Here is a 22,611-nt window from a genome sequence, read left to right on the forward strand (position 1 = left end):
CACCCCCATACCCGCCCAAATCCCCGCTTTTTCGGGTTCGGGGAATCCCCAAACCCGAAACTTCGGGGATCAACTTCCCATCCCCGCCTCGTCCCCATCCCCGTTTCAAAAATATTAATATGACAAGACGATGACGAATTCGGAGATTTTCTCAAACCAAACTTATTATTTTCTATTATTATTATAGATAATATTGATATTATTATCAATATCAATATTAATAATAATAATATTATTATATTATTAATATTAATAATACTATTATTTTATTATTAATATTATTTTCGGGGCGGGTTTGGATATTTCGAGTATGAGGATAATAATCTCATACTCGTCCCGAATTACATCGGGGATTTAAAAAAATATCCGAACCCGAACCCAAATCCGAAAAAGTCGGGGATCCCCATCCCCGTTTCGGGAAGTTGCCATCCCTGCTTATTAGGCTTCTAATGGACACAGCACCAATAAACCAAACTACAATAGGCCGAAGAGGAAATCGATTATAATACAAGGGTGTAACTAGTAATATCTTTCATATTTCCACGTGGCATCATGGGACAGGCGTGATTCTCCCGCTCTGTTATAATAGTTTGCTCCATTTCTTTGGTCTTTTCATCTCCACACTTTCTTCCCCGCTCTTTGGGATAGTCGCTGTTTTCAGAGTGTCGGAAAAGGTAAAAGACCGATGATTCTTCGCTATGTTTCTTGAAACTTTATTGTGTCCGTTAAGAGGATGTTTAACTCGGCCCCGGCATGCCATTTATCTTGCAAAGTTTTGAAGCCACTACATGGGATTTAATCATGTTTTAGAAAATCATAGTAATCGATGCAAAAAAACATGATAGGAAGGAAAAAAGTTGTGTTTCCAGATAAATTGCATCGACGAAGTGTCGTAGTTTATGGTTAGTTTAACTTTAAGGTTGTGTAGGAAAGTAACAAAAAGAGGTATCTGTCGCTTTTAATTTAATTGGACTTAACCGGGGAAAAGAACACGGTTTTCATGCTAGGATACGAATGCTTTGCATGTTTATGTGAAATACGGATTGGTTAACTTCGCGGAATTTTCGGCTTTACAGGTATTGGATGTACAGATGTCTTTGTACCATATTCTTGATTTGTTTTTAGCATTGCAGGGGCTGTCACTGTGAAGATAGGGACTTGGCACTTTTTTGGGTTCCTTTTCATCCTGTGAGGTTTTTAGGGGAGGAAATGGACTATGTCAATGGACCAGGAAGAAACCATCTCTTTGTTCCGGGACCTGTCAATATCCCGGAACAAGTCCTTCGTGCCATGAACCGAAACAACGAAGATTACCGCTCTCCAGCTGTTCCGGCACTTACAAAAACTCTGCTGGAGGATGTGAAGAAGATTTTTAAGACCACTTCTGGGACCCCTTTTATCATCCCCACTACAGGTATTATGTTGATGATTTTGGCATATCTAAATGACTATAGAAAGAAGAAATTGAAAATTAGCTATTAATTAACCTCCAACCATCAAATTTTTTAAGTAGAAGTGGACAATTTCGGACAATCTTTAAGTAAACACCCATACAAGTATAACCAAATTTCAATGATATATGGTGTATCTACTTGAGCAGAGAGTGCTAGATTTGGTGACCTTAACTCTAGCCATGTTATGATTCGTTAAGTAATAATCGCCATGCATATTAGGAGTGGAATCATAATATTTGTCTTGCACAATTCATATCATTCAAAAATTTGTTCATTGGGACACCACCCATGTGATGCAGTGGCATAAGCGTCTCCACGGAAAGGCCAGGTTGGAGACTCATATTAAACTATACCTCAGCATATCAAAGTTTTTGTGCTCCATTTGGTTTGCTAATGGAAGTTGCCGTCTTGGGCAGGCACTGGTGCATGGGAAAGTGCACTGACAAACACTTTATCTCCTGGTGATCGAATTGTGTCTTTTCTGATTGGTCAGTTCAGTTTGCTCTGGATTGATCAACAGCAACGCCTCAACTTCAATGTCGATGTTGTTGAAAGTGAATGGGGTCAAGGTGCTAACCTTGATGTTTTAGCCTCTAAAATAGCAGAAGATAAGGCTCATACAATCAAGGCCGTTTGCATAGTGCACAATGAGACAGCAACTGGAGTAACTAATGACTTGGCTATAGTAAGAAAAATACTCGGTATGTATTTTAGGATAACAAGAAGAATTTGAATTTCCTGAAAACTTGGCTTGGTTATTGTAATCTTAACGTGTTTCTGAAATAAATTCCAGATAACTACCGACATCCAGCACTCTATCTAGTGGATGGAGTGTCCTCCATTTGTGCACTTGATTTCCGCATGGACGAGTGGGGTATAGACGTGGCTCTTACCGGTTCACAGAAAGCTCTCTCACTTCCAACGGGTTTAGGAATCCTTTGTGCAAGCCCCAAGGCCATAGAGGCCTCTAAAACTGCAAAATCGCTCAGAGTTTTCTTTGATTGGAAAGACTACTTGAAGTTCTATAAGTTGGGAACATATTGGCCTTACACCCCTTCTGTCCAACTTCTCTATGGGCTAAGAGCAGCGTTGGATCTCATTTTCGAGGAGGGGCTTGACAATGTTATCGCAAGGCATGGTCGTCTTGGCAAAGCAACTAGGTAAGATAATTCACTCTTGATGATGTAAAAACACTGGTTACCAATTTTCATAATCACATATGTGTCAACTGATGACTGTTCATTTAGTTTAGTTGCAGTTCCAGATTATTATGAGAATTTGGATTAAAATATTGTTCACATCTTTTAATTGGATCTTAGCAAAGGCCTATCATGCGTGGAACCAAAATCACATTTGACATATCATACGGTTTAACAATTGTAACATTCAAGAGCAACCGCCCCAAATTTTCTATATAGCTGTTTTTATATGTTTCTTCGAATCAAAATCACAATTTGTCATTTGAGTTCTTCACTTTAAAATTTTGAGTTGTATCGTTACCACGAGCTTAATCTTAAGTACAGCGGTAATTCTTTTAACAGTCAGTTAGGCTGTCTTGCATACATGTTCATGGTGTGACAGGTGCAAACATTCAATTCTAAATCAATGAGGTTTATGCTTTTATCCTGAAAACTCAGACTTGCAGTGGAAGCATGGGGCTTGAAGAACTGCACCCAAAAGGAAGAATGGTACAGTGACACAGTCACTGCTGTGGTTGTTCCATCATACATAGACAGCTCAGAGGTTGTTAGAAGGGGATGGAAGCGGTACAACCTTAGTTTAGGCCTTGGACTCAACAAGGTTGCAGGGAAGGTTTTCAGAATCGGTCATCTTGGAAACGTCAACGATGTATGTTATCTTTTATAATTACACTATATTGCCAAAAGTTCACTTAGTACATGCTCCATTTTTCCTTAATCCACATTTCTTGTATTCGTCAAGTGAAGTAAAGTAAGATTCTTGCATACGTCGCAGTTGCAACTTCTAGGTTGTCTTGCTGGGGTGGAGATGATACTCAAGGACGTCGGTTATCCAGTGAAGCTCGGTAGCGGGGTGGCAGCTGCTTGTGCATACTTACAAAACTCAATTCCCATGATTCCTTCAAGGATTTGATTCCGTGCTTTGGATCATGCAAATGGTTTTCTTTTATACTGTAAAAAATTGCAATATGTCATGTGCACTGCTGGACTCAATGCTTTGTATCTTGAAGTGCTTGTTTATGGACCTTAAATTTGTTATCTTTCTAATGCTTAAAATCCAACCAAAGTTCAAATTTGGTGTTGGTTTATGTTTTTTGTCCCATATATTATAACAATAATAGATACATACATATATATATACATACATACATATATATATATATATATGGGCAGTCAACAAAAAAGGCCCAATCAATGTCAAATTAAAAAAGCAAGTGGGAATCATATTCTATAATTTGTCATTCTTATCATTATTATTAATATATTGATTTGTTGTATACCGTCACGAATAATTTATGGCCGACGAAGCTAATGTTTAAATAAAAAGTTTTAAATCACTTAATTTATATTAATATTGTTAGTAAAACTTAGCATCTGCTCAGTAACTGAAACTGAAATTATATATTTACCATATTAATTAATTGACCTGAAATCTAAAACCAAGATGAACATATAAAAGAAACTTTAATTATTTTTTAATTGACCTATATATTTTTTCATCATTATTATTAAAAATTTATTTATTATTATTACTTAAAGAATATCAATATCTATGTCTGAATATTCTTGTTAAGCAAAGTCAACGTCGCCGCTACGTGTGCAATAATACTTTGGACCAGACTCCATAGCACACGGCTTTTCTCTCATCTATCCCAATATTTTATCCATAATTTCGAGTATTTATGCGAAGACATCCCAATAATTTCTGAGTCTTAAAAACAACCATCTGAATAAAAGAAGATGAATCCCGGAGAAGAGATTGAAATTCTTGGGTTTGATGATGATTTGTTCGATCGTCTGCCAGATGAGATTGTTCTTTCAATCTTCAATAAGCTGCAGGATGCAAAGTCTCTGTGTTTGTCCATGTCTGTGTGCAAACGGTTTAATTCCATTGTACCTAAAGTTGATGAAGTTTTCCTCTCCATCCCATGGAAAAGGGGAAGAGAGGGTGGCAAAGAATGTGAAGAGATTTCTTCCAAGAATTTGTTCAGGAATTTTGTTGGAAGAGCCCTGATGAGATTTAAACCCATCCGTTTTATTTCTCGGATGATGAGGTTCAGATCAAGAAACGGGGATAACAGCTGTGATTACTGTTCCCATTATGTGCCGAATGGTGTCTTGAAGCCGTTTGATGAATTGCGAGCGCTTCATCTCAGGCTACCGTGCCATGGATTTCAGAAATTGGGCTCAAGAAATGGTGAGAGCGGCGGTAATTCGACGACTTTTCTGAAGTGGAAGGCGGAGTTCGGGAGCCAACTGCAGAGCTGTGTGATTGTTGGAGCTAAATCTTGGTCCGAAAAGTGTGAAAACCATGTGGTTAATTCGGTAGAAGCAGAGCAGGAATCGCGTGTGATGACGGAAGCCGAGCTGAAACTAAGGATTGTGTGGACGCTTTCTTGCTTGATCGCGGCATCCGCCAGGCATTACTTGATTCAAGAAACGGTGAAAGATCGGAAAATGGTCGAGAACGTGGTGGTTTCGGATGAGAGTGAGCAGGGAATGATTTGCATGAGCAAAGAACAGATTGAAGAGATGAAGGGAAAGGGGAAAGGTGGGATCTTGACGGATTGCAGGAGTTTGAGGATGAAGATATGGTATGCGGAGAAGATGAAGCTGCCGGGTTGTGGGAAGGTTATGGAGGGGGCTACGCTGGTGGTGATAAGGCCAGATTCCTGCGGAGAGGGGAAGTGGAGGAGGAGTAACGCCGACTTGGTGGCGGCGGCGTTTGGTGGCGAGGGGGAGGAGAAGTTGGTGAGGGAATTTGCCAGGAAATTGGTGGTGATAAAGAAATGTTTGACGCTGGAGATGAATGCATTTTGAGCAGACCGATTCTTTTTTTTTTTTGTTTTTGTTTCTCTCTCTCTTTTTTAAAGGTTAAAAATAAATAAAAATGAAACAAAAAATAAAGGAAAATTTATTGTTATTACTTTTGTAACTTTTATTTTTTCCATATGTATTGATATTGGAACATTTATTGAGAAATCAGTGAATTTTGTCACTGCGTAAAATATGTTTTATGATTTGGATTTTTATTTTTGTTCATGTTTACTTTTTTAAAAATAAATAATGATATCAAGTCGACAATATTTTCGAAAAACTTATTTTAGAGATTAAAAATAGTTTGAACAAATTCTTATATTTGATAATATATTAGGAATCGTCGCAAACACATGGCTTATGTTTTATGTATTATATTATTGTATGCTTTTTTTAAATAATTTTGAAATTTTTATATAGTATTTTGCTTTCTTGTAAAAAAAATTTGTAGTTTCTATACATTATTTAAAAAAAATAAAATAAAATAATATTTGGAAAAATAAGTATCTATATATTTATTTAGAAAAGAACAAAATGTATTATTTAGAAAAGGGGGGGACATTATAGGCCATTTATATTCGGTAATCAAAGATGGTTTTATTTTAAAATCACATATTCTTAATTAAAACCAGCTATATAATCAGGTTCTAAAAGAGCGTGAAGTGCCTCGAAACGCCGATTTCGAGCCCCAAGTTTTTTAAGTTTAAGCGAGATTAGCACATGCTTAAGCGTGAAAAAACGTTTTTAATTTTTAGTGTAATTGTAATTATCTCAAACCAATAAATCGATAAAATAATACATAAATATGATAAATTTAAGTCTGATACATTAATTCTCATATTTATAAAAACATAAAAAAACTCAAAATTATAATCTTTATTTGTTTCTGCAACTAGACATACTTAATCATAATTAAAATTAAAAAATAAACATCTAAATTATAAGCATAATTTATTATTTTAAATAAAAGGCATACCTCCAAAATAAAAAAATAAAAAATAAATAGATGTGATTAATTGTGCTTAAGCACATTTAATTTAACACCTTAATTACGTTTAATTCGATCAAACTACATTTTAACTGTTTTTTTCCGAAGTGGAGCGTTTTTGTCGATCTTCAAGCTTAAGCATCCACTTAAGCAAATTTTTTAGAACACTGGTATAATGATTAACATGAGAATTGACTGCTTTAGTAAGTATATGAATTATGAAACACCACATTCACTTTGTTGTCTAATAAACCCAACTTAATTAATAAAGTTCTTCTGAAAGAAAAGAATAATATTCAAAAATAATTTATCAGACTCATTGTGATCCATCAAATTTGTTACCAAAAGCTAGAAGAGATGATATAATAATTAAAATTTTAAAAACATAAATAAAGATTAAAAAATACTATTGAGATGTGATAGTTATAAAGGAGTTATAAAATTATTAAAATATTTCAAGACAATATGATATTAAAATTTGTTATGTTAAGCTTTCAACTTTAAAATTATAATATATATATATATATATAGATAGATAGTATATAATTATAGATTATGCTTATATGGCTTATGATTCATCAAATTTCTTAAGTTTAAACTATAGATTATAGATAATATATAATAATGCATACTTTTATTAAAATAATTAAATATTTAATAAATGAACAAAATATAAAGTTGAAATTTGTTATTCCATTGAGTAGTTGCCACTTGCCTCCTCTTACTTAGGGCATCTCCAACTGTCCTCCATAATGAAGGAATCCTCCATTATGGAGGATGAAATCTTCTCCAACCGTACTTTATTTGTTTACTCTATTTTAGAGTATGCAACAGTGATCCTCTATTTATGGAGTATCACTGTTCATATAGAGGATTGAAAATGGGTGAAAAATAATTACAAAATAGATATTTTAAAAATTGCCATATAGTCCTTTTGAAAATTAATAAGCGAATTACATGTAGTTGTGACATGTTTAGCGAATTAATTAAGTTTAGTTAAATAATATATTATGAAATTAATTAATTATATGTGTGTATGTGTTCGAAAATGAAATAAATTAAAAAAAATTATTTGATAATATTTAGAGGATATGAGTTGAAAATGAAATAAATTAAAGAAATAGAATATTTGGTAATATTTAGCGGATATGGGTTGGAGAAGGTGTTTGAAAAATAGAGGATATGGATTGAAGATGGGCTGTTGGATAATAAATTCCTTATTTTGAAAAATTTTCGGAGGAAAAGGGAGGAACTTCATATGTAGAGTTAACCTGGTTTTTTCAGCGAAATAATTCAGAAATGGAAGCAAAATTTGGAAAATTCATCGACTCGGTGGGGAATTTTTTCACCGGAGGCGATCATCTTCCTTGGTGTGCTCCCGACGTCATTGCTGTGAGTATTGTTCGATAATTTCTCTGGTACAGTTTTTGTTTTCAGCTACAATTTCTGTGTTAGGGTTTAAGAATAAGAATAGAATTTAGGGTTCTGGTCTTTGGGTGGAGTTGTTTGTGTGTTAGCTATTTTTACAAGAGTAATCCTGGAAATAAAAAAGCAATGAGATGGTAGGAATTGATTGGATTTCTGGGTAGGGGTAAATCTCTAGTAGAATGTTTCAGAGATTGCTCTTGGCTTGAAGTTAGTTTTGTTGACGAAAGTTGTGGAATCTTATATGAAATTTTATGCTTAGCTTAACTCTTAGCTAAATGTGACTACTTGTCTGTCCTGTCTAGAAAGATCTGGATGATTACATACAGTTTTCGTGTATGTGCAAGGGTGGACCTGGCACGAATTCAAGCGAGACACCGCTAAAAAATGTTGGAATTTTTGTGTTGTATTTCGAAAATTTTCAAGTTTTGCCGGCCAAATTCCAATGAGTCGCTCTCTTTCTCCTGTCTTGGCGCGTGAACTTTGGAATACTTGGATCCACCCTTGCGTGTATATGCGCTTTTCATGTAAATTATTGAACAGCTAACCCTGTGGTGCAAGCTGTATATACATTAGTTTTGCCTTTATTCACGTTTTTCTGGCCTCTACCTGAGCATTATACATATACAGGGTTGTGAACGAGAGGTTGCTGAAGCTGAGACAGGTAACTCTGATGAGCTTAGAAGTGAAAGCATTATGCGCTTGTCGTGGGCCCTTGTTCATTCAAAACGTGCGGAGGATGTGCAACGTGGAATAGCTATGCTCGAAGGTGACAACTGAATGATCTTCCTCTCTCATGTGTGTTTTGCGAGTTTTAATGAACAATTTTCTTTTGGGAGGGACCCAAGGCTCCTCTGAAATTTGTTCTGAATCCTTGATAGATGCACATAATTCACCTTTGCTGTTCAACATTTCACGAGCTTCTCTACTCTTACCTCTCTCTTGCCTTGTATGAATGGCTAATGAGGTTTCAGTGTGTCACTCTCGACTGATGTAACTTGTCATCTGCAGCTTCTTTGCCTCGCTCGAACAGTCCGTTGAATGTAAGGGAAGAGATTTATCTTTTAGCCGTTGGATTCTACAGAAGCGGGAATTATTCGAGGAGCAGGCAGCTTGTTGAGCGTGCTTTGGAGGTTTGCTTTTCCCAATTCAATATATTTTGACTCTTCTACTTACCAAGATGAAAAGGGTGGACATTTGACCGCATAATTCACTTTTGGGCGTAAAATTGCAGATTGCACCTGATTGGAGGCAGGCATCGACTCTCAAGAAGGCTATTGAAGATAAAATCACCAAAGGTGACTTGGACCTTTCTTGTCAACTGAACTCGTTAGCTTCATATTTGTACATCTCTTTTGACATTCTGATGAGAAATTTTTGTTCATTTCTACCCATGTTTTCTTCCTCGATAAAGATGGAGTGATTGGTATTGGTATTGCTGCAACTGCTGTTGGACTCTTGGCTGGTGGGATCGCAGCCGCACTGTCGACCCGTAAGAAGTGAGGAGCCATAATACAACATTATACGCAGGAATATTCAACTGTGTCTTATTTACACATGCAAGTGGGGGCAATATACCAAGTATTTGTTTTGTTACTATATTAAAATTTGTGTGAATGATATACCTTAGAAAACGTCTTAAACGGTCTTGCCATTTCATAGTTATTAGCTTAATGGTATCTAGCATTTTGTGTATTTACCGCTCATGCAATACATACATCAACAATAAGATTGTACCTGGGAAGCGTTCTTGCATATTTGTTATGTTGCTAATACAAAACAATACGTGTATCAAATGATAGTATTGTGTGCAAAATCCAAGGACAGATTTTTGCACCTTAAATAACTCGCTAGAGAAGATACAAATGTTGTGTATATATATTATACACATTCTTCAAGAGAAAGGGAGAAATCACATTTTGATCCAACACAAAAAAAAAATACAATTTTCTCTCGAGAGTTTTGTTATGCAATCTAGCAATTGTGTATTATTCTAGCCATTTATGTGCTCTAAATTGAGCTCAATCTTCTTTTTACTTATTCTTACCATTGTGACATAACACTAGAGTTAAACGGATTCTTTTTACTTATTCTTACCATTGTGACATAACACGAGAGTTGTTAAACGGATGCCTTGCTTCGAACCGTGCAACTTATAAAGATCGTTGTATTTTGGAGAGTATTTAGTCATAATAATATTACATGAGATATTTCTCACGAGGAGGATAAAAATACTCATACTCCAAAACTTCGACATGCCTTTTCTTCTAAAATTATTTTTCGTTCCAACCCATCGGCTGAAATTTCCAACAGCCGCGTCACCTCCAAACCACCATCACGGCCGCTTCCAGACAGCTTATCCAAGCAAAAAACACTTCTTAGCTTCATCAAAATCGCATATCCGCCACCTCATCTTCTCCAACGCCTTCACAGACCGAACGTCGGTTTACAGTACACAAAATCGTGATACTCATCCCATGAGGCCTAACACCAAGATCTCAACGTCTCGATCACACTGTCCGGGTGAGTCATGTACTAGTTTCTTGATTGTTATATTGAATCCCAGTTCCTCCACTGCCAGCGGAGGAGAATTCGTCTTCTGGATGTATTCCACCAATTCAGATACCAATCCTTGGGAGTCTTCCAGGAACTTTTACCTGTCGAAAACCCTTCAGCCGGCTGAGTCACGCTCCTCCGCGCCGTCCATTGGAGTTTTCTCTTGTTGAGAGAAATCAGAGGGACGGCCCTGAGGTTTAGCAACAATTTCTTCACACTTCGCCGGCACTGATCATCCGAAAATATTTCATGGGAAGGCATGCAACGAGATCTTTTCATGTGTCCGTTGGTAATGGATGCCGTTTTCGGAGTCCAAGGATGAAACCGACGAAATCTGAACGTCGATTTTGACTGTAATTTCGCGGCCAGTAACCTCGTATACGCCATTGATTTGTTCTCAAAATGCAGACATTGTGGTCTGCAAAAGATTCTAATGGAATAATCATCTTTGGAAATATCAATGGAGGTTGGGTGTTGCTGCAGTGCCATCTTCGATTCCAAGATAAAATTACGTTTTGTCTTCGATTCAAGAAAGGACGGTCAACGTAGAATCAATCTCCAAAATCTTCCAAACTTTTGTTTTTGAGTTTTGACTAATGGGGCGGTTATAGGGCGGATTTAACTAAATCCAAGACCCTTCCCAGAAAAAAACTTTGACCTATTACCCGTCCCACCCCGGTTAAATATTCTTCGGACTCACCCCACCTCGAATACGAAACGGGGTCGGGTAGACCCATGAGACCCGTGAGACCCGAATTTTTTTAAAATAAAAAATTAATCTTTCTTCTCACATGACTGAATTATGAAACAGACAAGCCTCTAAATACAACATTGTGGAAAATTAATTCATGTTTTCGACCACACTTAATAATAACAAACAAAGTATTTTCACGACATAAAGACTTACATAAAAAAAAGAGTTACTAGCTCTCCAAAAAAATCTTGACATCCCCAAAAATAAGTCATAACATAATTTAAACAGATAAATATAAAATCAGCGAGTAGGCAATATTTCAGACACATTCTTCGGGATCATTTTCCTCTTCATCAAGAATGGTGGGACAAGTTGGTAAACTACTTGAAGAATTAACTACAAAATTAAATAGAAAAAGTACATTGAAAAAATAAAACTGTAATTTCAAATTGTAAAAAAATTAATTTAAAGAGAGAAAGTACAGTAAAAAAATTAAAATGAATGTACAATAACAAAATAAAACTGTGATTTATTTACCTTTCACCTCACCCCACAACCATCTTCGCGAGCACATCAATGCCTCCAAAGTTGTTGGATTAAGTCTACTAAGATGAGGATCAACTATTCTTCGACTATTGCTAAAAGAAGATTCAAATGCAACAGTTGACATAGGAATAGCTAAGATCGTTATGGTTGAAGTGAGCTACTAAAAAAATGAAAATTAATAAAATTAAAAACCTAGAATATTTATATCCACTTATAATACCCGTCCCATACCCGCCCCATATCCGGACGGGTCTGAAAAATTGGATCCGGGACCCGTCCCATAACCCATTTAGTATGCCCAAACTCACCCCATACACACGGGTCCATTACGGGTCCGGGGTCTGGGTAAAGGGACCCAGTGATGTCCCTAGTTTTGACCATAGAACTTAACATATATACATAGAGAGAAGCTCGGAACTCCGGAAATTGAATTCTATCATGATTGTGGAAAGTTGATTCCTTGGTTCGAACACCATGATTCATGTTATCCACAAGAAAGATTGAAAACATGCAAAGTTAAATAAAAGAAATTCAAGAAAGTCACTTTTTAAAATCCAAACGGACTCTACTAAAATATATATATATATATATGCATATTCTATCGAAAACGTGAAATCTCTATACAATATAGTAAGCAAATTTAGAAGTTAATTTTTAATATGAGATTGCATTGTTGTTCCATAAAAATCGACTTATTAGTTTCCAACGAACAAAATATATCTTCGAGCAAAATTTATTAACACAAGACTTCGTTAAATTATATATCATCACGTCTCGGAATCATGTCTATGCGGTGTGAGGGAATATAACGAATCTCGGCGGTTTCGGCTCGACAGTAAGGACAAGAATTTTCATCAACGAACCAGCCCAAAATGCAAGATTCATGGTACACATGGGAGCAGTGCAGTCGAGTCACCATCGCCCCGTCGCTTTCGTTTTCGGATAACCCTTCCATGCAAATACAACAGATCTCATCGGGGTCGAACTTGCCTTCCTGCTGCCTCAGTTTCTCCAATGTCTTCACCACCGATCTCCTCCTCAAATATTCCAACGGCTTTTCGATCGCGAACTCGTAATATTCGTCCCACGTATTTAGTGCCCAATTCGTCCATAACTCAACCACACTGGCTGGTTGAGCCACTAATTTCTTGATGTTCAACTGAACAACCATGTTTTCCAAAGGCAGACAATGATCGTCAGGGGTTTTTCCGAGGTACCCAACGATTTCAGACACCAATTCTTGGAGGTTTCCCAGCAACTTGAAATTAGAATTAGTTTCACGGCTGCCTTTAGTGCCCGACGCTACATGTATACCAAACCATTCGATGTTCTTCCCGCTTAGAGTGAAAGGGATATGCGCAACATCTAACGATTTCTTGACCATATCACCACATCGAGGCGAAAAGATTCCGACGGATGGCACCGAAACCTCTTCAGTCGTCGACTGGTAAGTGGCCCTATAGGCGTGGTCGGAGGATGAAACCAACAGAGTTTCGATGAGAAATTTGAGCGTGACTTCGTGAGGGAATCTCGTGTATGGATCGTCAACATATTGATATTCTTGCATACAAAAAATTTCAACTGCTTAGTCCTCGTTGGAGATGTCATTGGAGGTTGGGTGTTGCAGATGTGCCATTCTCCTCCCTCTTCTATTCGTCAAACTACATATTGAATGACAATATCGTGTGTGTATATATATACGTGTATGTGTGTGTAATCCTTTCTTAGGTTATATATATGATATAATATATACATATATATATATATGACAATATCGTGTATATATATAGGGGTGTGTAATCCTTTCTTTGGTTATATATATACAACTTTTATAAATTTTAATTTCAAAATATAATATTTATTTTTGAAATAAATATCTTCGACAAAAACTTGTGTGTGATGGTCTCACGGATCGTATTTTGTGATACAGATATCTTATTTGGGTCATCCATGAAAAAATATTATTTTTTATGTTAAAACTATTATTTTTTATTGTGAATATCGGTAGGATTACCCGTCTCACAGATAAAAATTCGTGAGACTATCTCACAACTACCCTGTATCGAATCATGCATAGATGGACAGAGATTGAGCATCGTGAAGGAAATTTTTTATCTTTATTTTCGAAACTAAAATAGCAATAATTATTTAGCCGATCAAAATATTAAGGAATTGTCCATTAAAAGGATATTATTAACGTAGGAATTAGGAAAGAAATCTAATTTTGTTAGATAACGATATCTTGACGCTTCGATCTTCTTGTTTCAAATAAGGTAAAAAAATGTCGCGTTACACTTAATATTATTTATCTAAACATGTAAAACATAAAATTCAAAATAGAGTTCCTTCCAATTATGAATTAATTTAAAAAATTGAAAAAGGAAAACACATTGAATGAGCTTTTATAAACCATCACATATTTCCTATGTTTCTACGCACTCTCCCACATAGTAACAGTAGATTATCCATTGGTAGAAAACCTTCGTTGAAAGAGATTGAATGGAGTAAAAAAGAAGTGTTTATATAAAAATTAATTTGGCATCATTAATTTATGAAAAAAAAAATCTAGATAAACGATTTGGCCATCTAGAATTTAGATATTAAATTCCATAATCAACTTTGATTAGATAGTACATACAGATATATAACAATATATAACAAAATAAAGACAAAAACTTGTGTGATACGGTTTCAAGGATCGTATTTTGTGAGACAGATCTCTTATTTGGATCATCAATGAAAAAATATTACTTTTTATTGCGACAAAATTGACCCGTCTCACAGATAAAGATTCGTGAGAACGTCTCACAAGATGCCTATTCTAAAATAAATTGAGAAGATATGCCCTTCTTAGCTAAACCCCGGTACCTTTCAACTATGTCACCTAGTGATGAAAGATTGTGCGTCGATTCAGCAAACCAATTCTTGAAAAAAAAACCGTCTCAATAGCACAGTGATAGAACAGTCAATAAGTAATTGACCCGTAGTAGATTCAACTTTTGGTGTTCTCTGTACTGCACCGAAGCTTGTGTAGACTTTGGTTGAGCGTAACGAAGCGAAACTATGATTTAGAAGCAAGCTGATGTACCATATGTTTCAGCAGAGTCTGATAAAAGGGAATAAACCCAAAGAGATGGGGCAGTGACAGATTTTTCCAGGTTCTTTAAAGAGATTGATGCGAGTTACATTACATTTGTACAAAATCTAGCTGGATAAACGAAGCGACCACCAAGAAGCCCAAACTATCGCATTTCTAATCTAATTCAGTCATCTTCTAACATCCTAATGGACTACCAGCTGGTGAAACCTACCAAGAGTTTGGCTTCTCGCTAGATGATCTGTAGATCTCATGCCACATCTTTAAAGGAAGTGTATATACAACTGACCATTCTAATTGTGCAAAAAAAAAAAACGCTATAAGCTGTGAGATATACAGGAAGAAGGCAAGAACATGGCTGTGATGCCTTCATCCTTCTTCATCATAATCTTCGTCTTCCTCGTCAATTGTACCATTTAAATTAGTAAGTTGAATAGGATCAATAGCCATCTGTTTCATGTCATCCAGGGACCAACCGGGAATTTCTTTAATTTTTAAGCAAGGAGTGATTTTTAAGCAAGGAGTTGGCTTGGTTGATGAGTCAGGAGGAGGAGCTCCAGCTAGTTTTGGGGTGGAGTCACCGGTCACATTTAAGTCAATATTTAGGTCAAAATTCCTGACCGATTTATCAGAACTCTTCCTGACTATGGGTCTTGATTCTGCAAGACCTGCCACATTATCGGACTTCCTGAGATTTTCTTCTTGATCCTCACCATTCAGGCGAAACATGTTAGGGTCATCCTCAATTTTTTCATGCTGACCGATTGATTCCCTTTCAAGCACACGACTACCTCTACCGCGACCTCGACCCCTACCCCTGCCCCTGCCCCTACCTCTTCCACTACTGCTGGTGTTACCAGTCTCAGGCTGCAACAAAATAGCCACCCATGTAAAATAAGCACCAAAAATTTGCAAGTAAAAACTCATCAAAGCATCATTAGTTTAGAACTCATCGTTAAACATTTTTTACAGCTATATCCATCAACTCAAATGAATGAACTAGGATGATCATCTATTTCGCAAAGTTAACCATACATGTATCTTCTAAACTACTGCTCAGCCACAGTTGCGGCCAACTGGTTTAATGATTGCATATAATGGCAACTGAAGTTATCATGGAAAATGAAAAAAAATAAAGATTTTTCAATTAAAAAGTCTAACAATCATTTATTTTCCAAAAACAAATAGTGCTTGGATTATTCTTTCTGCAACAAATTTTTATTCAAAGTAAATTTAAAGTACTGTTGGTGAAATCGACACAAAACATCATATTAAACCATCATACCGTGTGTATCCTTTTGGACTCATCATCATTGCCACATTCTTCATCTTCTAAAACCTTTCTGCACGAAGAAATCACAAGAATTATAAGTTTCAGTACTCGTATTTTTCCTTATTGTAAGAGAAGGAATTTCCTTTAGTTTTCCAAACCTTCTCTTAGCAGCCGACCTATCCTCGGTAGCAGCATCTGAGCCACCTAAATCAGGAACCTTACTGACAGTGTCCTTCAGGAAATCAAACACGTTAAAGCTCTGCACGCATTGCTTTCTGCAAGTGAAAAAAATCAATTGTAGGAAAATGATAATAACAAATCAATGCACAAATATGCAGGAACTGCTTCCAAACCAAATTCCAGAAGAAACTCACAGATGCAAAGAATTCACAGTTTTTGCTCCTCTTTTCAGGGTAATCTCATAAGTACGATCACACAAATCTTGCAGAAATAGTTCCAGAGCTTTTGCTGTATATAAATAATCATAAGATGTAAGCAAGCTGCAAAATACATGAAAAATTGCAGCATGAAAAGAGAGCAACCAATCTGATAAATTCCAAAATAGCTAAAAGTCCTCAACATTCGGAATGAACAATCACCTACAAGCAAATGAAAGTACATACAAACTAAAAGCGGTACAGCCATAGCAATCTTTCCCACGTCCTCATCGGCTTGCATAATCTTTTTAATACGAACCTGAAACAAAAAAAATTCAATTAACTGACTGGACAAAGGGTTAATGCAGGGGTAATTGCCTTAATTATAAAAACGGGACAAATTTCTCAATGCTGATTTTCTTTGTAACAAACCAGATCCAGTTCACAAGTCTTTAATCAATGAATGGTTATTGCGCCATGAATTTTGCCAAATAAACGCACAACAAAATCAGTCACATTCAAGCAGAAAACACTTCGACCTCTTAGGCTTTTTGTGAGCAACCCACAATTAGTGTAACATACTCCGTGTGTAAAAGACAATATATTTCTAAATTGCATAACCAGCACAAAAGATGTGATTGTAAAACACGTGAAAAGCTATACCTGTTGACGTGTAAAAAATTAGAATCAGGAAAGAACTAAAACCCAATCAAATCAGAATGTTCGGAAAATAAATGAGAGTTAAGAACAGATAAAATCTGAAAATTGAGTCAAACTAATCTTGATTGCAATATTAGAAACTGTTACAAAACGTGTCAATTTAAAAGCACCTCGTGAATCCAAAATCAACGTTCTTCACATGTATTTATGTGTCAATTAAGTACCACAAATGAGTACCCCAAAATAGTCGCATTGGTAATTTTTCTGGTAAACAAAGCCATTCAAATGCAAACAAATAAGAAACGCTAAACTAATCAACCAAGCACCCAAATTTTTCTTTCATCCTTGCCCTGTTTACTAAATATCCACACCAACCCCAAATCTGGCAGGCTTTGAATATTCAGCAATCAGTCATACAAGTAATACAACTACAATAATTGCCCAAAAAATAAGTAACAACAGCATAAACTTCTAACAGGAGACCTAACTCAGGCTAAATTTCAGTCACAATTAAAATTAAATTAAAAAAAAAAAAGAAACAAGATAACCTGCCACTCTTGGCCAACAAGTAACATGAGTTAACCAGACAACAAAAACACATCTGTTTCCTCATGTATCACCACATCAATAAGAATCACGAAACTGCTCCAAAATTTTCAACAATAAAATCAAACCTACGTGCATGAATGAATTACAAACACCAAAAAATGAAAACAGGCGCAAAAAATACTCACCGCCGGAAAACGCGTGTCGAGCTTCTTCCTCATAGCGTACAAATGACTCCAATTCCGAACCCTAGCTTCAATTAAACTCGCAGAAGCATACCCCACTACGTTATTATATATACATAAACATATGAACCTTCCCAGCGCACGAATTTCACCGGTTGGCCGTAGAAAATCCGTCGTCGTTACGTCGTCTCCGAATTTCAAAAAAGTAAATAAATAAACAAAAAGGGAATAATAATTAATTATCCGATAGATTCGCTTTTCTCGGACTTTCCACCCCACGATTAAGTTTTATTTTTACGGAGTCCTCTCTTCCAATTTTACTGTTGGATCCGCGACTTTGCGGTTCACCTGACGTGACCGAGTCTGACCACTAGGTTCTAGCCACGTGGAAATTATTCCCAATAAAATTTCGCCACGTAATAAAGAGCACTATAAAGTTTTTCTCACTGGATAGCTTTTTTGCAAGGAGCAATTTCTTCTAGTAATAGTAATTTTTGATCCTTTGATTTTCCGTTGTTTTTTTATGAGAAGATGTGATAAATTTTTATTCATCGAATCAGGTCAATTTTATTTATATTTATATTAAAAATAATATTTTTGACATAACAAATAATACTCTTTCATGATGATTCAAAAAAATATATGTCTAACAAAATTAACGTATGATATTGGTTTACAAGAATTTTTGTAATTAATTTTTGTCCATGTCACCAAACACCTAAAATATTGGCTTCGAGCATGTATTTTGTATTATTCTACTTTATAAAGGTTTTAGTTGAATCTGTTGCAAAAGATAAAAGCTTTAGACTTTCTCCATTTCTATATTAATAGTTGGCTAGTTGCCCGCTAGGTCATTCTATGGTTTAGTTTAATCCTATCTTGGTTATAAGGGGTTCCCCTCTCTATTTTTTAGTACATGGAGATTATATATAAAAAATGACAAAAATTTGTGTGAGACGAATCTCTTATTTGTATTATCCATTAAAAAATATTATTTTTTATGTTAAGAATATTACTTTTTATTGTGAATATCAGTAGGATGACCCGTCTCACAGATAAATATTCGTGAGACCGTCTCACAAGAGACCTACTCATAAAAAATTATGACCGTTTCACGGATCAATTTTATGATAGCAATCTCTAACTCAACCCGATTTATGAAAAAACTATTGTCATATCAAATATATTACTTTTTTTTGTAAATATAGATCTAATCAGCTCATATCACAGTAAACTTGCTTAATAAAAAAATACATTTTATGTATTCCATAATCATAAATACTAATTATGAAAATTATGTTAAAATTTCACCATAAAATAGATTTAAAAATAATCATCCCCACGATGTGATGCGCTAATATTCCAAAGAGTAGATGGTTGAAAAACAAATTTAAAAATATGCATTTCTAGTTTAGAATTGAAGGCTGCCAAGTGCCAGCATAATGGAAAAAAGACCTCTTTCACACATCAGAATTTTTCCCATCTCCTTTAACATACACGGTGATGGTTCAGAGATCCTACATAGATTATATGTTTTCTTTCAATTTACATAGAAAAATAAGTGCAAAGAAGAGGGCATCTGCATCAGAAGCCAAAACCAACTCTACACTCTGATTTCCAAAAGTAAAAGTTCTACGCTATGCTCTAGGAGATAAAAATGATCTTTCCTTCTCCAGTTATGTCAAACCGAGCTTGTTCTTCGGAGCTGGTATCTCGGTTTGGGAAAATCAAGAACCATCAGCTCATCAAATTCCTGACAAATACAGAAACAAACATCAAACGTCACTGCACTTTTGCTTTCTTCGCATTGACGCAAATGAAAATCAAGTCCAATTAACTATTCACGATTCAAAAGTTATACATCCTTAAGAGATTGTATCTTCTGAAAGTCTACAAGATGGCTGATGAAACACAGCAAAGCACACATCAGCGCTTGAATTACACGACACGCCCCATATACAGGAGCCGACCTATCCCAGAAGAGCCGATCCGACTCTCTTCAACTTTGGAAAAACGTATGCCTGTACAGAACAATGGCCTTTACCATTTTGCTGATTGATTAACTATTCCTATTTCCTAATATGCCCACCGAAATAGCAATAAAGCCCACAAAAATTCAGCAACAAATGTTGGCCAGTTAAGATACAATAGCACTAGGTTCACAAAAGATGCTTTATCAAGCAGTACTTTTAAAAGTGTTTCTGTTTTTTCTTAATAAATAGAAGCATTCTAAGTTTTCATAGAAAAGTGAATCAGATTTTTTTAAGCTTTTAATCGATAAGCTGAAGGAGAATCCTAAATGCCACATGTGCTACTGGCTTCCTTAAGCGTTTTAAAAATAAAAGCACTCTTGAAAAAAAGAAAACGTTTTCCTTACAAAAACTACTCCATCCAAATGCACTCATTATCTCCACAAAACTATTCGCAGCTATAAAAAATGAGAGTTCTGTTTCCACCACTGCCTTTTATTGCGGAAACTAGGCATTCACAAGTTTTAAGCATATTTTAACTATTGTAACACTTTTAAAGCCGACCAATTTATCGAAGTAGACAACATTTGCTACAATAAATAGGCGATTGAATTGCAAAATACTTAATTGCTTCACCGATATGCTCTGACAATGCATCACAGCACACATTAAGTAGTAGGATAATGAGGAATATACAGAGGCTACTTACCTTTTCTTTCATAAGCTTCAGATTCTCTTCTTCAAGACGTGAAACCTTGCTCACCAACTCATTGTGATAAGCCTGTTCCACATCATTAGTATTTCAAAATATGAAGATATCCGTGCAAAGAAAGTAAAATACTACGATTAAAATCCTGCCTGCTTTCTTGCTCGCGAACGGGCAGCTGACTCCCTATTCTTAATTTTTCGTCTAAGCCTCCTCTCAATGGTCTTCTCGAGGTCTGTCGAGTCTCTTCCCCGCCCTGGCATTGAAGTATCCGACAATGTATCAATTGAGGCAGAAGACGACAACCTTATTTGGGTCGGGAAATTGTGAGAAACCAATGCAGTATCCAAAGACATGGCAGTTTCTAGGGAAGCATCAGCCACACACATCTCAGCTTTTACCAAGAAATCTTCCAAAGTGGTCTCCCCAAGAGTCGGCCCTTGTTCTTGACCACTCATATTCTCCAAATTCCTCATCTTGTAGACTCCTTGTATGTCCCTCCACACCTCATTCACAGTCTTACCTGTAAATGTCCTCAAAAGGGACAGGCTGACTTGGCACTGCATCGAGGCTGCAGGGGAAGTACTTCTCAGGTCCATTCCAGATGAATGTCTCGCCTTAGCAGTCGACACATTTTTAAGCAATTCATCGAGATTCATGCTGCCTAATGGTTTACCTAGATCGCCTAACTGATTTTCCACTTCATCAAGTGTGAGGCCAAACCATGAGCTTTTTTGTGCCAATGGATGACGTACGTGAGATTGCTGCCCACTACCACTCACATAAGAATTCATTGTCTGAATTCCCATTCACTCTTAGGCGGAAAACAAATGAGAGGGCCAGCGTAACCAAGAAAAGGAGCTAAAAAGGACCAAACAAAACAAAAAAATAAGTCACCTTTAGGAACCACAAGAAATGTTTGATTTAATACCAACTTTCACTTTTAAGCCCTCGACACCTATCCATACTAGAGGATACACGCATGTAAGCGGCCAATAGCTTTCCTTCAAGAAATATTAAAAAAAAAAAGAAGCTCAGATGCATTAATCAACCAATCAGTACAAGCCGAAAAGATGCAATTACTTTGCCGATATACAGGGCTCGAATTGTGTCAGTCAGTGTAAGCAGCATGGGGAAAACTAGCATTCCCAGGCAATCAAACTCGAAAAATCATTCTAAAAATTTGAGAGAATCAGGGTTACACTAGTCCACATGAACAAAATAATTCAAAACTCACCAAAACACAAGGAAAGCTAATGGAAGGCCAAAGGAAAAATCTTGAATAACCCTGGAGCCCTAATGGGAGACAAAAACTAGACAATAAAAGGGGGAAAATCCATTTCAACATGAAGAACAATCAACCGGCGATCACAACACAAGTAAAAACAGAGAAGAAACAACCTTGATTACTGAAGAAACAGCGCAAATACCTGGCAGCAGAAGAGGATCCGATGAGCAGACCGTTGATTATTGATAATAAATCATTATAATAACGATTGTTATTTCCTTTTTGTTTGTGTTAACGATAAATATCATGGTCTTTCGAATTTTTATACGTGAAATCAGTCAATTTTATCGATATTTATAATAAAAATAATATTCTTAGTATAAAAGTTAATGTTTTTCATGGATGACCCAAATAAGAGATTCGTCTCACAAAATGCGACTCGTGAGATCGTCTCACACAAATTGTGCACCAATTTTCCGTGATCTCAATCATCTAAGATCCTTCAACTGATGCGTCTCTATCTTGTGCACCAATTTTTTGAATGTTGAAATTGACAATGCCTTTGTGAATAAGTTAGCTACATTATCACTTGAGCGAAGTTGATGGACGACAATATCATCATTTTCTTAAGCTCGTGTGTATAGGAGAACTTTAGTGAAATATTCTTTGTTATCTCACATTTGATATAGCTCCTTTTAATTATACAATGCAAGCAACATTATCTTTGAATATTATTATTGGGCTATCTTTGGTTGTTGGCAACCCACGCAATTCTTGAATATGTTGTGTCATGGATCTCAACCACACACACTTCTGACTTGCTTTATGCATTGCAATGATCTCAGAGTGATTTGAAAACGTCGTTGTTAAAGACTGTTTCACCGACTGGC

The 22,611-nt window shown here is 36.0% G+C and overlaps 5 protein-coding genes across 17 annotated transcripts; 3 read left to right on the forward strand and 2 right to left on the reverse strand.

The window, feature by feature from the left end:
• Positions 1 to 526: 526 nt before the first annotated feature.
• LOC142547399 (serine--glyoxylate aminotransferase) lies at positions 527 to 3,741 on the forward strand. 3 transcript variants are annotated; one of them, XM_075655684.1, is made up of 6 exons: positions 527 to 674; positions 1,134 to 1,414; positions 1,871 to 2,155; positions 2,248 to 2,614; positions 3,092 to 3,302; positions 3,429 to 3,741. In XM_075655684.1, the coding sequence occupies exons 2-6, from the start codon at positions 1,210 to 1,212 to the stop codon at positions 3,564 to 3,566; spliced, it is 1,206 nt and encodes a 401-aa protein (XP_075511799.1). In that variant the 5' UTR covers positions 527 to 674; positions 1,134 to 1,209; the 3' UTR covers positions 3,567 to 3,741. The 3 variants fall into 3 exon arrangements, with proteins under 3 accessions (XP_075511799.1, XP_075511805.1, XP_075511812.1); XM_075655690.1 differs by having other exon boundaries at positions 544 to 674; positions 1,077 to 1,414; XM_075655697.1 differs by having other exon boundaries at positions 570 to 674; positions 1,126 to 1,414.
• Positions 3,742 to 4,278: 537 nt separating this feature from the next.
• Positions 4,279 to 5,693, forward strand: LOC142547415 (F-box protein At5g46170-like). Its single transcript, XM_075655712.1, has one exon. The coding sequence runs from the start codon at positions 4,394 to 4,396 to the stop codon at positions 5,471 to 5,473; it is 1,080 nt and encodes a 359-aa protein (XP_075511827.1). The 5' UTR covers positions 4,279 to 4,393; the 3' UTR covers positions 5,474 to 5,693.
• Positions 5,694 to 7,663: 1,970 nt separating this feature from the next.
• LOC142519437 (mitochondrial fission 1 protein A-like) lies at positions 7,664 to 9,578 on the forward strand. Of its 2 annotated transcripts, XM_075622467.1 has the most exons (6): positions 7,698 to 7,705; positions 7,742 to 7,850; positions 8,514 to 8,652; positions 8,895 to 9,016; positions 9,118 to 9,181; positions 9,298 to 9,578. In XM_075622467.1, exons 2-6 carry the CDS (start codon positions 7,758 to 7,760, stop codon positions 9,384 to 9,386), a joined length of 507 nt encoding a protein of 168 aa, XP_075478582.1. In that variant the 5' UTR covers positions 7,698 to 7,705; positions 7,742 to 7,757; the 3' UTR covers positions 9,387 to 9,578. The 2 variants fall into 2 exon arrangements, with proteins under 2 accessions (XP_075478574.1, XP_075478582.1); XM_075622459.1 differs by having other exon boundaries at positions 7,664 to 7,850.
• Positions 9,579 to 14,801: 5,223 nt separating this feature from the next.
• LOC142547423 (uncharacterized) lies at positions 14,802 to 18,110 on the reverse strand. 4 transcript variants are annotated; one of them, XM_075655721.1, is made up of 6 exons: positions 17,821 to 18,110; positions 16,649 to 16,745; positions 16,424 to 16,517; positions 16,208 to 16,324; positions 16,062 to 16,119; positions 14,802 to 15,643 (listed from the first exon to the last, which is right to left on the reverse strand). In XM_075655721.1, exons 1-6 carry the CDS (start codon positions 17,851 to 17,853, stop codon positions 15,146 to 15,148), a joined length of 897 nt encoding a protein of 298 aa, XP_075511836.1. In that variant the 5' UTR covers positions 17,854 to 18,110; the 3' UTR covers positions 14,802 to 15,145. The 4 variants fall into 4 exon arrangements, with proteins under 4 accessions (XP_075511836.1, XP_075511842.1, XP_075511851.1 ...); XM_075655727.1 differs by having other exon boundaries at positions 16,673 to 16,745; positions 17,821 to 18,108; XM_075655736.1 differs by lacking the exon at positions 17,821 to 18,110 and adding an exon at positions 17,639 to 17,759.
• Positions 18,111 to 19,318: 1,208 nt separating this feature from the next.
• On the reverse strand, positions 19,319 to 22,028 carry LOC142547446 (ABSCISIC ACID-INSENSITIVE 5-like protein 2). 7 transcript variants are annotated; one of them, XR_012820680.1, is made up of 4 exons: positions 20,646 to 21,888; positions 20,497 to 20,568; positions 19,679 to 19,838; positions 19,319 to 19,570 (listed from the first exon to the last, which is right to left on the reverse strand). XR_012820680.1 is itself a non-coding variant. In XM_075655781.1 (4 exons), the coding sequence occupies exons 2-4, from the start codon at positions 21,300 to 21,302 to the stop codon at positions 19,499 to 19,501; spliced, it is 801 nt and encodes a 266-aa protein (XP_075511896.1). In that variant the 5' UTR covers positions 21,303 to 21,497; positions 21,924 to 22,028; the 3' UTR covers positions 19,319 to 19,498. The 7 variants fall into 7 exon arrangements, 6 of the variants coding, with proteins under 6 accessions (XP_075511896.1, XP_075511904.1, XP_075511879.1 ...); XM_075655781.1 differs by lacking the exon at positions 19,679 to 19,838 and adding an exon at positions 21,924 to 22,028 and having other exon boundaries at positions 20,646 to 21,497; XM_075655789.1 differs by lacking the exon at positions 19,679 to 19,838 and adding an exon at positions 21,924 to 22,002 and having other exon boundaries at positions 20,646 to 21,354.
• Positions 22,029 to 22,611: the final 583 nt, after the last annotated feature.

This window comes from Primulina tabacum, chromosome 1 (genome assembly GCF_025594145.1).
Source record: "Primulina tabacum isolate GXHZ01 chromosome 1, ASM2559414v2, whole genome shotgun sequence".
NCBI classification, from domain to species: Eukaryota; Viridiplantae; Streptophyta; class Magnoliopsida; order Lamiales; family Gesneriaceae; genus Primulina; species Primulina tabacum.